Source organism: Ciconia boyciana, chromosome 10 (assembly GCF_034638445.1).
Source record: "Ciconia boyciana chromosome 10, ASM3463844v1, whole genome shotgun sequence".
Lineage (NCBI taxonomy): Eukaryota > Metazoa > Chordata > Aves > Ciconiiformes > Ciconiidae > Ciconia > Ciconia boyciana.
The window spans coordinates 44,767,362-44,780,658 of NC_132943.1; the positions used below are offsets into that span (position 1 = coordinate 44,767,362).

General features: G+C 57.8%; 1 protein-coding gene across 2 annotated transcripts; it reads left to right on the plus strand.

The window, feature by feature from the left end:
- The first annotated feature begins 1,843 nt into the window (after positions 1–1,843).
- On the plus strand, positions 1,844–12,854 carry LSS (lanosterol synthase). 2 transcript variants are annotated; one of them, XM_072874005.1, is made up of 22 exons: positions 1,844–2,000; positions 2,087–2,276; positions 2,362–2,500; positions 2,586–2,694; positions 3,094–3,215; positions 3,570–3,666; positions 4,554–4,689; positions 4,916–5,024; positions 5,367–5,485; positions 5,943–6,040; positions 6,164–6,191; positions 6,804–6,860; positions 7,566–7,637; positions 8,299–8,349; positions 8,498–8,647; positions 8,996–9,092; positions 9,302–9,407; positions 10,026–10,091; positions 10,521–10,601; positions 10,881–11,051; positions 11,520–11,598; positions 11,818–12,854. In XM_072874005.1, exons 1-22 carry the CDS (start codon positions 1,966–1,968, stop codon positions 12,001–12,003), a joined length of 2,298 nt encoding a protein of 765 aa, XP_072730106.1. In that variant the 5' UTR covers positions 1,844–1,965; the 3' UTR covers positions 12,004–12,854. The 2 variants fall into 2 exon arrangements, with proteins under 2 accessions (XP_072730106.1, XP_072730107.1); XM_072874006.1 differs by lacking the exon at positions 10,881–11,051.
- The last annotated feature ends 443 nt before the right edge of the window (positions 12,855–13,297 follow it).

Genomic DNA, 13,297 nt, shown 5'->3' on the forward strand with positions numbered 1-13,297 from the left:
GATCACAAGTATTTACAGCCATGAATTTGGGCTTTTCCACCTGAACTTTCCGCTGGCTTAGCTTGATTTGGTCTCGCCTCTGCAGTAGGAGGAAAACCAGGTCACTCTGAAAGGCAGCAGGAAGAAATTTTATCACTACATTTAAACAAGTATGCATTAAATTCCCACCCAGCCCTTCCAACACACAACAGCAGCAAGGAAAGCATCTCTGGCTTACACATGTCCTTCCCAGAGCAGGATTTATAGCGTGTGTTATAAAAACAGTGCATTTCCTTGGAGGGACAGAGACAGTAAAAAAACAATGTCTGCAGGAGGAAAGGAAAGGGGAATTCATCCGTGCTGAGGATATGCGCTCTAATTCCGTGTCCCCGCAGCTCTGGGATGCGGCTGCAGGGCCCCAGCCTGTGTTGGGAGGGTTTGCCAGCCAGGCATGTTTCTAAAACCCACTTGCTCACTGGCCCGGGAAGGGAGTGCTGCTAAACATGAGCCAGCACTGGGGGTGTTAGCAGAGAGATGGGGGCACATCACTGGGACAGGGCAGGATGGGCAGAGCTCTGTCACCTCCTCATAGACCTCATGGACCACTGTCCCATGGCAGTGCCTGCAGGAGGGTGACCTCCACACACGCCCCTGCACTGCACCCATGCTGGGGGCACCAAGGCAGGGTTCACAGTGGGGACACGTGACTCTCCCCATCACCTGATACCAGAGGTGAAACCACCACCCATCCTCATCCCAGCCCTGACAGTGTTTTTATAAGGGCTGGCAGACCCTTGTGCCCGTGACAGGATGTGCCGCATGTCTGTTCTCCTGTAGCCCTGTGGTTACAATACCCGTAAAGCATAACAAAATGTTTTATGGGTGTCACCCCTGCGCACCGCACCCCTCCTTGCCTGGGCAGGGCCCCGGTATTTAGTGGGTGCTCGCCACCCCAAGAGAGCCATGCCGAGGATGGCGATAGGGGATGCTGCTGGCAGTAATGAGGTGCTGCAAGGAGGGGGACGCCCGTGGGGACAGATGCAGCGGCACGTCCCTGTGGAGCCAAGGGCAGCAACACCATGGCACATCCTGGGGCTGGGTGTTGGAGCTGGTTGTGCGGCTGGGGCTGCCAGGTCCAAGGGCGATGCCTGCGGAGCTCAGCCCAGGCTCATGGCCCACAGCCGCCTGTGCGAAGGCGGGTCCTCAGGGGAACCACCACTGCTAGGCTGTGAAATGCCATCAATGCCCGCTCCATTGGGTGTGTGTCCGTCTTTATCAACCACTTGCTTGTCCAGCACTGCCACAAGCTGCTGCTCTTGCTGCTTGTCACCTGCTTCCCTCCAGATCCCTCTTCCCTGCCAGGCTGCCTGCCAGCTACCACCAAGCATCACCTCCGTCAGGTCTGTGCACCAGCCTGCACGGGAGTCTCTGGTGGAAGGGGAAACTTGCAGCTCTTTGGATTAAATAAAAGTGCATTTAATGCCCGTGGTGGCTGCTGGGGCTGGCAGAGGACTTCTGAGCAACGCCATCCGCGCGGCCGTGGCAGGGACAACAGGTACACGCAGGCAGGAGGTTGCCGCCGTCCCCCCAGGCAAAAGGGTGGTGTCACGGTTACTGGCCGGGTGACAGCCTTGCGAGAGCACCTTTATAACCGAAAGCCACTTGACGCGGCTTTTTGTGAGGGTACGGCAAGGCACGCCCCAGAACCGCCCTCCCGGCAGGCGTGAAGGCGGAGAAGGCCGAGGCGGTGGCCGAGGAGAGGCAGCCGGCCCGCGCCGGGGGCGCGCAGCCCGGGGACGAGCGGCGCCGGCTGCGGCCGGGGGCCTTCCCCTCCGCCGCTACTGACACCGGCCCGCGCGGGCGGGGCTTGGGGCAGGGGCGGGGCTGTCGGCTCGGCTCCGCGGCCCCATTGGCTGCCGCCCGTGAGGCGATGTCGGCCCAGGGCGGCGCGGCCCCGGCCCCGGCCCCGGCCCCGGCCCGGCGGTGATGGGGACGCGGACGGCGATGGCGGCGGACGGCGGGTGGGTACCGGCGAGGCGCGGCGGAGGGGAGCCGGCGGCGCGGAACGGGGATGACGGCCGCGGCTAACGGTACTCGTCTCCGGCAGGGCGGTGCGGCGGCGCGGCGGCCCGCGGCGCTCGGCGGCGGCCACAGCGCTGCCCGCCTGGCGGCTGCGCTGCGAAGGCGGCCGGCAGCGCTGGCGCTACCTGGGCGACGGCGATGGCGATGACGGCGAGGCGGGCGGCGAACGGCGGGCGCAGACGGCGCTGGAGGAGCACAGCCTCGGCCTGGACACGGTGCGGGGCGGGGGGCCGGGGCGGGGGCCGGGCGGCAGGGCCCGGGCCGAGGGGCAGCCCCGCCTGAGGCGCTGTGTCCCCGCAGAGCGAGGCGCTGCGGCCCTTGCCGGCGGCCGGCACGGCCCGGGAGGCTGCCCGCAAGGGCATGCGGTTCTACGCCGCCCTGCAGGCCGAGGACGGGCACTGGGCGGGCGACTACGGCGGGCCCCTCTTCCTCCTGCCAGGTAGGCATCGCGGTACGCCTTCCCCGAGAGGAGTGAATGTGTTGCATTTGGCTTCGTGTGAGAGCCAGCCTGTCTGACCTTCCAGGCCTCCTCATCGCATGCCACACTGCCAAGATCCAGCTGCCGGAGGGGTTTCGGAAAGAGATGGTGCGCTACCTGCGGTCTGTGCAGCTCCCGGACGGAGGCTGGGGCTTGTGAGTAGCGAAGATCCTTCTTCTAGTGATGGCACCCCCAAGGTCCAGCACTTGGAGCTGCTGCCAAATCTGCCCAGGCTTGGGGAGTGGGACTCGGCAACTGTGATACCTCTGGGTGATTGGACTTGCTTGTGTAGCACTCCAGGTACACCTTTTGCCACAGAGGTGGCTGGAGCATCAAGTCTGGCAGCATCTCCTCTCTGGTGCTATATCCCAAAGCATCATGTGTGACAGGGTAGTGCAGAGCAATGTTTCTCCCTGGGTTAGTGGGGTCTCCCCTTTCCACAGTCACCCCTGGCATCCCACTTCATCCCGACAAAGCTCTGTGTAGTGGGTTGTGTCTGGCTAATGCTAATAGCTGGCTAATGGCTGTGCTGTCGCTCTGCATGTGTGTGACAGGCATGTGGAAGACAAATCAACGGTGTTTGGCACAGCACTCAACTACATAGCCCTGAGGATCCTGGGGCTTGGACCAGATGACCCTGACATTGTGCGGGCCCGTGTCAACCTGCACAGCAAAGGTCAGCTCCGTTGTGCCCAGCACAGCAGCCATGGGGCTGGTATGCTGGTGAGAGAGGTCTGGCCGGACCCAAGGGACATGTAGAACATGTGGAGGCTGCGTGGAACATGGGAGGCTGCCAAGTAGTGGAGAAACTGTTGCTCTTGCTTGCCTTTGATGGCACCTGCATTTTCAATTAATGATGGGAAAGTGTGTTAGCTTTTGTACCATTGCCTGCTTGCCTTTTTTTCGGGCCATGTGTCCCAGCCTGAGTGGCATGCTCCCAAATATGGGAGAAGTGAACCCTGCAATGGGGAAGAAAGCAGGGAGCTGGCATGGTTGCATTAACCCTGAAAATTGATACTGCTCTCTGCAGGAGGTGCTCTGGGAATCCCTTCCTGGGGGAAGTTTTGGCTGGCTGTCTTGAACGTTTACAGCTGGGAGGGAATGAACACGCTTCTCCCAGAGATGTGGTATGTGCCACCCTCGAAGTCGAGGTAGGGAGTATTGTCAGTCCTGCCACCAGCCTCGACCCAGAACTCTCCCAGGCACTGGCATTTGCTGGGATAACCCCAGCTATGGCCTGGAACTGGGGGTGCTCAGGCTGCTTGTGATCTGGGAGACCAGCAGCAAGGCCAGCCAGTGGGTGGACAGCACTGAACACTGCGGCAAAGGGAGATGCCAGTGCTCAGCCCTGTTAACTTTACCCATGGGGTCCCTGATACATCTGTGTGCTCCCTGCCTGCCACCAGTATTTTCTGCTCTTGTGGCCAGCCAGAACTGGGCCCTAGCAGGACAGGATAGCCACATGTAAGGCTGCCAATTCTAACCCTCATTCGTACCCTCTCTGATTACTCAGGGGGCCGCTGGTTGTCAGGGAAAGTGTATGACATTTTCCCTGGGGGGAAATCAGGGGCTGCACAGTAGCAAGGGCTGCACAGTAGCAAGGGCTGCACAGTAGCAAGGGCTGCTGGTGCTTTGTCATCAAATGCACTTAACCATCAGTCTGGGCCTCTGCCTTCAGAGCTGCCTGGGGAAGAGCAGGGCCCCTGAACTGACTTCTCCCCTCCCTCCTCTCTGAGCTCAGGATCCTGCCTGCCTTATGTCAGCTGGGCTGGGAGCAGTGTCTGCTGGCCCTGGTGGGGAGGGAGCAGCCCTGTTGGGGAGGATCTGAGCAGGGCCAGGCTGTGTGGGTATTCCCTTCTTTTCTCCTGCAGCTGTACCAGTAGCAGCAGGCTAGGTACAGGGGATAGGAAAAGGCATGCCCTGCTCCTGGCATCCCCTTGTCAGCACATTGTCTCTCCATGCTGCCCTTGGCCCTCCTTGCTCCTCACAGAAGCACCTTCTCTGTTGCAAACAGGCTGCTTCCTACGTGGTTCCCAGCTCACCCATCCCGGCTCTGGTGTCACTGCCGCCAGGTTTACCTCCCGATGAGCTACTGTTATGCCAGGCGTCTGTCAGCAGAAGAGGACGAGCTCATACGGAGCTTGCGGCTGGTAAGGAGCTGACCCTGGTGGGGCTCCCTGACAAGGATATGTGGCTCCCTGACCACCTGCTGTGCCAGCCATGTCCTTGTGGGCCAGCCTCTGGCTTGCAAAGTGGCAGGTCTCATACCCACACAGTCTCTCTGTCCAGGCAATGGAGCCAACTTCCAGCAGTAAGCTGCCTCTGGGTGCTTGCTCCCAGCTTGCCAGGCTGATGCCCTTTGTTGTCTTGTGCCAGGAGCTGTACGTGCAAGACTATGCCAGCATAGACTGGCCAGCCCAGAGGAACAATGTGGCTGCCTGTGATGTGTACACCCCACACAGCTGGCTGCTGGGGGTTGCCTATGGTGAGTGTGGTGTTGCCTGGGGCAGGAGGGCCCTTGTCATGTGAGCCGGTGGTGGTGGAACTGAAGCTGCCTTGTACCATGGGGGCTCTTTAGGGTCTACTGCCAGCTACCGGTGTGTGCCCTGGAGCTGGGATGGAGACATGGATTGTGTGATCCTTGGGCTTCTCCCTCCCTGACAGCAGCAGGGTCTTGTACCCAGGTCCTTGGGCCACTCTGGGGCAGAGCAGTTCCCATGCTTTCTTTGACTGGTCTTCACATGAGCAGTGGTACAGCCTGCCACAGCAAGTGAATCTGGCCGCATGGGGCGGGTTTTTCATTGCATGTCCCTTTCTTCTCCTATAGCCATCATGAATATGTACGAAGCCCACCACAGCACCCACCTGCGGCAGCGAGCCATCACAGAGCTGTACGACCACATCAAAGCTGATGACAGATTCACCAAGTGCATCAGCATTGGGCCGGTAGGACACTTACTGTTGATCCCTTAAAAATCTTGCCCTTTGCTCTTTAGGGACCAGCTTGTGGCCCCCCCAGCCCTTTGCAATTGTGGCACATGCCACATTCACCAGATCTTGCCATAATCACCAGATCTTGCTCAGGCACAACTTCTGCTGCTCCTAATGCTCAAGAGCTTAATGCTAACAGGGCACAGAAGATGCAGAGGGCACGGGGACAGCTGTGGCCCTGGTGAGGGGTACCTCTCCTTGTGGTCCAGGGAAATGATCTGAGCGGAAGCTCTGGAGTAATCTCATGGCACCTGCCCCACTAACTCAGCTATGCTGAGTGATGCCACACATGGAGCTGTCGGAATTAAGCCCGGGACCACCTCTAGATGGCTTTGTGCTGGGTGGGAGGGACATATGTCTCTGGGGCTGGAAGAAGCTGTATCCAGAGCAGTGACAGTGCTGCTCTCGGCAGATTTCCAAGACGATCAACATGCTGGTTCGCTGGTTCGTGGATGGGAAGAACTCCCCAGCTTTTCAGGAGCATGTTTCCAGGATCCCTGACTATCTCTGGTAAGGGCTGAGCGTGGCCCACCTGGCCCGATTCCTGTAGAGTGAGCACACCGTGGCTCCCAACCCGCTTCCTGGCACTCTCATTGTGCCTGCGCTGCAGCACTGTGCTCTCTCCTCCCACAGGCTGGGCCTCGACGGCATGAAGATGCAGGTGAAGTGCTGTAGGAGTTCAGCTGTGACTGAGAGGGACCCTGGCGTGCTGGGGCAGCCCATGGAATAATGGGATAGCTTGTTCACCCTGGGCCTGAGCTCCTGGCATCTCTCCTTTGGTGCCTAGTGGCTTTGTCTATCTCACTGCCACTTCCCCTGGCTGTGCCAGGAGTGAGTAGTGTCCATCCTGCTAGTTTGCCTCTCTGTGGCTGTGAGCTGAGGGGGCAGCTCTAGGCCTCCACCCCCTTCATCCTCACAGGTCCTGGGAGAAGGGAAGGAGAAAGAAGTCCCTGATACTGCATGTGGACTGAGCTGTGCTTCTCTCATAGTTGTTGTGTCCCTCTGCTCCTTATCGCTAGCCACTTCTCCTGTCTTGGCTGTGCACAGAGCAGGCTGAAGCAGCTGTCTCATTTCCTATCTCCTTGCTGTCCCCTGCATCTGTCCCCTCTATGCCAGCACATCAACTGTGATGCTGGGGTGACATAAAACTGAGACACAGGGCAGAGGAAGCTAGTGGGGGTAATGCAGGAGGGATATGCTGTCCCATAGACCCCACAGCTAGGTCAGGCTGCTGCCAGCACCTGCCCCTCACTATCTACTTTCTCTCTTCCAGGGCACAAATGGATCCCAGCTCTGGGATACTGCCTTTGCCATCCAAGCCTTCTTGGAGGTAATGCACCCTTCAGTGCTACATGCTGCCTTGGGAAAATGGTCTCTCCTTGGCGTGTACCCGAATACCAGCAGCTCCTACCGTGCATCCCCTCAGACCTCTGCTGTGCCATTTCTGGCATTGCATCGTATGACTGAGCCAGGCAAACACGTATCTTCTCAGAGTCCACCTCGGCTGTGGTAGGCAGGGTGCCCAGCACAGCTGCTAACAGCCCATCTTTGCCAGCTGCTTTTGAAGCAGGAGGCCACAGCGCTGGCTGAGTGGGTCAGGTTAGACTTCCCAGTTGCTGCAGCCTTGTGATAAAACCCTGGCCCTTCCTCCTTGCTCTGCTTGGCCCCCGAGGACTGCCATTTGGCAAAGACAGAGCGCGGGTCTTCTGCTTTCCTGCATTGGGGCAGAGACAGCTATGGTAGGCATGCTTTTTGGTGTGATTGCCCTGGTAAGCCCCTAATCTGATCATGCAAATATCTCTCTCGGTGATGCCGGCAACAGTTGTTGGTTCAGCTCTCACTGTAGAGGTTTGTAATAGAAACAGTAGGCAAAGTATGAATGCAAACCTACAGAAAGGGCTACATGAAGGGGCAGGCATTAATGGCACCTAGATCAGCAGGTCAGCAAGGTCCCAGCACATCCTTTTCTTCCTGAGGGGCACATTTGATGGCCACAACTCCTTGCTGACTGCTGACTGTGCACCTCTGTTTCTAGGCAGAAGCCCAGAAGATGCCTGAATTCACGTCCTGCCTCCAAAATGCCTACGAGTTCCTCCGGTTCACTCAGGTGAGCGGAGCCAGTTGGTGGTGTCTCTCACATGCTGGCTATGCAGACTTGGCTGCTTCTCAGAGCCCTGTTGGATGCATCTGTTGCCTTCTGAAGAGCTCTTCTGAAGGGCTGGACTAGCAAAGTCCTAGGGACAGCCTCATGTTTTCTGCTCCATGTTGCTGGGAGCCATCTTTGCAGCTTGGAGAGGCTGCAAAACTGAGAGCTTAGGTTTCTTTGGCCTTCGTCCTGTCTGGTGCCCACACATTTGAGGTGCCCTTCTGGGAAACCCAGACTCCTCAGCTAATGACTGCGTGAGCTCAGCTCCTGCTGGCCAGGCCAGTGGCTCAAGGTGGGGGTCACCATCACCAGCAGCTTGGTGCAGATGCAGTCATAGATCTTGCTCATGGTGCTGCCAAGGGGAGCATTGAAAGCAGATGGCTCCCTGGCAGGAAAGCGCCCAAAGAAGGGACTTTAGCAACACTTGCTGAAACTAGGCCAAAATGTGATTTCTCTTCAGCACTCCCTTGCTCCAGATCTGACCTCCTTCCCTGTCTGCCTCCCTCAGTAAAGGACAGGTGGTGCCCAGTCCCACATGGTTCTGCATCTGCGATGGTTTCAGCCCGTGGTCCTGCAGCCAGGCACCTCCAGCCTGCCCTCACTTGTTTCTTATCTTCTGCAGATCCCAGAGAACCCACCTGACTACCAGAAATATTATCGCCATATGAACAAGGTACGATGGCTGGAACTGGTCTGTGAAGGACGCATGAACGGGGCAGGGATTTGGGCAGAGGGGATGGGAATGAGGGGCAGCACCACCCCTCCTTACAAGAACAGAACAGGTCAGGGGAAGGTGCTGAGGCCTCCTGACCCCTTTCCAGGGTGGCTTCCCCTTCAGCACCCGAGACTGTGGCTGGATCGTGGCAGACTGCACAGCAGAGGGACTGAAGTCAGTTATGCTGCTGCAGGAGAAGTGCCCCTTCATTGCCAAGCTTGTCCCCTCTGAATGCCTCTTTGATGCCGTGAATGTGGTAAGTGCTGCAAAAATTAGGGCCAAGAGAAATGCAGGCAGCTAAACCAAGCTAAAATAAGAAGTCAAGGCCTGATGAGTTGTTAGATCTGGTATTACTAAGCTAGTACAAGGCCTGTGGCCTGGTATGGCAACACTATATTTACTGTGATACGGAGCTACATATGTGACGTAATGTAATGTGATGGTCCAGATTGGGCCTGCCTGTCAGTGTGGTTTGGGACTTGGGTTGTCTGCCAACCCCTTGGACTTGTGGGTCCGACTTTGTCCTCACACCTGGCTTGGGGCCAGACTGGGGTGGTCCTGCCTGTGAGCCAGTCCCAACCCCTCTCTCTGCTTGTCTGGCCAGTTGCTGAGCATGAGGAATTCGGATGGAGGCTTTGCCACATATGAAACCAAGCGAGGAGGCCACTTACTGGAGCTCCTGAACCCCTCGGAGGTGTTTGGTAAGGGGAGCTGTGTGGGGCTGGTCATCCTGTCCACTGTGAAGGAACACAGTTGACTGGCCTCGCCGTGCCCAGTGGCTGCCTGGCTTTGCCCCAGGTCCCTCTGGGGCATAAGTGTACCCTGGGTCCAAGCGAGAGGTTGGCAGCGTGTGGCTTGGAGGCTCCCCAGTGGAGGGGCTGTTGCACTGATATCCTTCACCTGCTGGCAGGCGACATCATGATCGACTACACCTATGTGGAGTGCACGTCCGCTGTCATGCAGGCACTGAGGCACTTCCACGACAGGTTCCCTGAGCACAGAGCCCCAGAGATCAGGTGAGGCGCTGAGGTGAGAGCTGGGTAGGGGAGAAGACAGGCTGCAGTGTCCCATGCTGCCTGCCATGGGCTCTGTTGGCACAGCTCCTGCTGAGCCTTGTCAAGGGTCTTGCATGGACCTCTGCATTGGCATGGAGCAGCCCCTGCGGTGGCCCTTGGTATGTGCACAGCTGGGATGCTGGTGACTTCTCCAAACCAGAGCCCCCCACCTCAAGGGGGGGCTGGTGGTGCTGGTGGTGCCCCCACCTCAGGGGGGCTCCTTGTGAGGGGCTGGTGCCCAGCCTCTCTCAAGGAGCAGGGCGTAGGCTGTTTGGGATCATGCTGGGGGAAATTGGTGGAGATCTGCCTGCCTCTTGACTTAGCAGTTGCCTTGATCTTGCAGCCAGTTGCAGGCTGGGTCCCCTGCTTGTGTGCTGGCATGAGGCAGAAAAGCGCCCAACTTGTGCACGATTTGACTCTGAGATCCCGAACAATGTGGCTGCCTGTCTGCGTGCTCTTGCCTCTTGAGCTCTCTCATAATGGGACCCATCAAAGCCTCAGAGGGACTGATGGATGCCCCTGATGAAGCAGCCACTGAGTTTGAGCTGCTTCTGAAGCGGGTGTCTTTTTCCTGACCAGAGAGACTCTGCAGAAGGGCCTGGACTTCTGTCGCAAGACGCAGCGAGCCGACGGGTCATGGGAAGGGTAAGCAGTGTTTCTGGTGCTCAGTTTTCCCCTGGCTCCTGCAATGTGAGAGGGACCAGGATGGCAAAAATTCCTGGCTGGCAGGATCTATGGGAAGGGCGAGCAGGGGCTGATCCTCCTCTAGCTCCTGTGCTTTGCTCTCCTTTCCTCTTCATCCAGCCCAGGCAGAGCAGGCACCTTGTGCATTGCACAAGACCCAGACAACCCCTGGGGGCTAGGGTGGCTCCAGCTCCTCTGGTCCCAGTGTCTGCTGACGTCTGAGTGAGCTGGGAGCAGGTGCTGGTGGGACTGGGCATGGTTGCGCCATAGGAGAAGGCAGGCTGCAGCTCTATGCCTGGCTCTGTTCTTGCTGTGAACATGGCCATGTCACAGCCTGCCTCTACCTGGGGCCTTGCACTCCTGACAGTACCACTCTCCCCTTCCTCCTAGGAGCTGGGGGGTTTGTTTCACCTATGGCACCTGGTTTGGTCTGGAGGCATTCGCCAGTATGCAGCACACATACTGTGATGGGTAAGAAGGGGCTGTCTGGTTCCCCTGCCCCTACCTACCTCTTGGGCCAGGGCAAGACTCTGTGGTGGGGCTGGGTGGATGCCTGGCTGTGCATGGGCTCTCCTCCCAAATCCTGCGCCTGTGATATGACCAGGGCACTCACAGCCTGAGCCTTGAACTCTCGGGGCAGCCCCAGCCGTGGGCAGGCCAGAGCACAGCTCCTTTTTGCAGCTGGGAAACATGGGCATGCAAACGCTCCGTGTCCCCAGCCCTGTCTGATTCTCTGCCCCATCCTTGCAGGGCTGCATGCCGAGAGGTGGCCCAGGCCTGCCAGTTCCTCCTCTCCAAGCAGATGGCAGATGGTGGGTGGGGAGAGGACTTTGACTCATGTGAGCAGCGCATGTATGTGCAGAGTGCCATGTCGCAGATCCACAACACGTGTTGGGCCCTGCTGGGGCTCATGGCTGTCAGGTAGGAGCAGCCCTCACCTCTTCAGGCAGCACCTGGCCCTGAGTGCTCAGTGAAATGGGAAATGCAGGCTGGGTTGTGTGGCAGGGCTGGCATGGGCCCTGGGCCTGGCCGCTACGGGCCACGCACCGAACCATGTTTGTTCATGACCTCATTGGTCATGAGCCTCCTGCAACGAGGGACTGGCCTGCACAGTGCTCCACAGGCCAGTGAGGCTCATTATGCCGGGCGAGGGGGAGCCAGTGCAAAGCAAGGTCTGTCTGGATCACAACCACAGGCCTCCAGCCTGGGAAAATGTTGCTGTATTCATAATGTCTGGTGTCCTAGGGTTGTGAGGGACCTTCCCAAAGCACTCAGCGTGCCTGGGAGAAGCTCAGGGCAGCCTGGAGGTGGTTGAGTTCCCTAAGCACATGGATGGCAGTTTGCAGATGGTTTGGATAAGAGTGCTCACATTTCCCTTGTGCTTTACAGGTACCCTGACATTGATGTGCTGGAAAGGGGCATCAAAGTGTTGATCGAGAAGCAGCTGCCCAACGGGGACTGGCCTCAGGTACATCTTTCCTCTAGTCTTTCCAAGGGGTTCCCTGGTGTTGCAGATGTCCTGGGCATTGTGCAGCCATTGCAATGGTGTGCTTTCCCTCACCTGGACGGGAACCCATGTATGGCTTTTGGTGGGGGACTTCAGGAAGGCAATGAGCTCAGCACCGCATCCTGGACACACTGTGGTCCCCTGTCACCCATACCATCTTGCTCTCTGTCTCTCTCTCAGGAAAATATTGCTGGGGTATTCAACAAGTCATGTGCCATCAGTTACACTGCGTACCGCAATGTCTTCCCCATCTGGACGCTAGGGCGTTTCTGCCGGCTGCATCCCAACAGCCCTCTTGCTGGGCAACTGCAATCTGGATCCTTGGCTGGGGCAGGGAAGACTGTGCAGGAGGCCTTGTCTGCCTGAACCTGGGCCACTGCAGATGCCATTGCCTCTGACTTGTCTTAGATATTGGCTGCTGCATGGAGCCACGGGGTGTTTCCTGCATAGAATATCTCAGTGCTGATCTTAACACTTGGACTGCTGCCTCTGCCAGGGAGGAGAGCTGCCGTGGTGCTGCAGAGTCTCTGCTTTCTGTTGAACCTCTCCTAAAAATCCACTTTTAAAGGTTTTTTCCCAGGTATATCCTCCCTCACAGGATGGGGAGTGAAGTGCCTTTTCAGACCAGTTTGGTGAGAAGAGAAAGCTGCCAAGCTGTCCACATCCAGACAGACTCCCTCTCATCCTGGGTAGATTAAGGCTGCTCTTCCCCTCATGCTGTCCAGGTTGGCTGTCTGCAGCAAGAGTGTGGGATTTGGGGCCTCCCCTGTGCCCAGCATCATGATGGGGTGTACTGCGCAATCCCTGCTGAGCTGGCCTCTGTGCTGTGGGTGCCAGCGACTGCCTTTGAAGTGCTCTCTGCCTTGGAGCCTGTGCTGGGAGGGGAAAGGCACCTGTTCTCCCCCAGACAGATGGGAAAGAGGAGTGCTTCGCTCAGTTTTCTTACCATTCTGTCCCCCAGCTGGTGGCACCTGGCTTCCCAGAGCCTCATAGGTGAAGTCAGCAGCATCATTCCCACTTCGAAAAAGGGGAAACTGAAGCAGAAAGCACTGAGGTGGTGAGCGTCAGGGCACAGACTGGGTCCCTGGGCTCCAGCCTTCCCCCCCGCACAGCAGGTGCCTCTGTTCAGGCTGTGGTGCAGTTGGGTGTTCACATTTCGTTGTCAGAGTTGGAAGTCGCATTGACTTAATAAATTGCTAATGATGTTGCAAGTGGAACTTAACTCTGTGTTGGTCTCCTTATGTGTGTGTCTAGTGTGTATCCCAAGTGGAGGGGAGCTTGCACAGCAGCGTCCTGTAATCTGGCTTGGGTCACCTGTCCCCAGTGGTATGGGCACCATCTCCACCAACAAGCAAGCCATGCTTGGAGCCTGTGCCTGCTTTGCCCTCCTCCAATGCCTTTGACCCCAGAAAAATATAATCAAGGAAGCAGCTGACTAAAGGTGAATGATCACTTCCCTCCACCCGCTGCTTACACTCATGCGAATAAGCCCCATGTGCAGTTGGCTGCACTCTCTTGGACTCGCTGCCCACCAGGACCCCCAGTCCATTTTTGCAAAGCTGTTCCCCAGCCAGCTGGCCAGCCAGTTGGCTGGCCTGTGCCCGCTGCATGGGGTTATTCCATCCTGGGGGCAAAATATTGTATTTGCCCAGGTCTAACT

Bases quoted from the DNA above. Each gene is read 5' to 3' on its own strand.
- LSS (XM_072874005.1), top strand. From the start codon at position 1,966: ATGGGGACGCGGACGGCGATGGCGGCGGACGGCGG. The intron at 2,501-2,585 runs GTAGGCATCGCG...CTGACCTTCCAG, and splicing joins GCCCCTCTTCCTCCTGCCAG to GCCTCCTCATCGCATGCCAC. The intron at 6,192-6,803 runs GTGAAGTGCTGT...TCTCTCTTCCAG, and splicing joins TCGACGGCATGAAGATGCAG to GGCACAAATGGATCCCAGCT.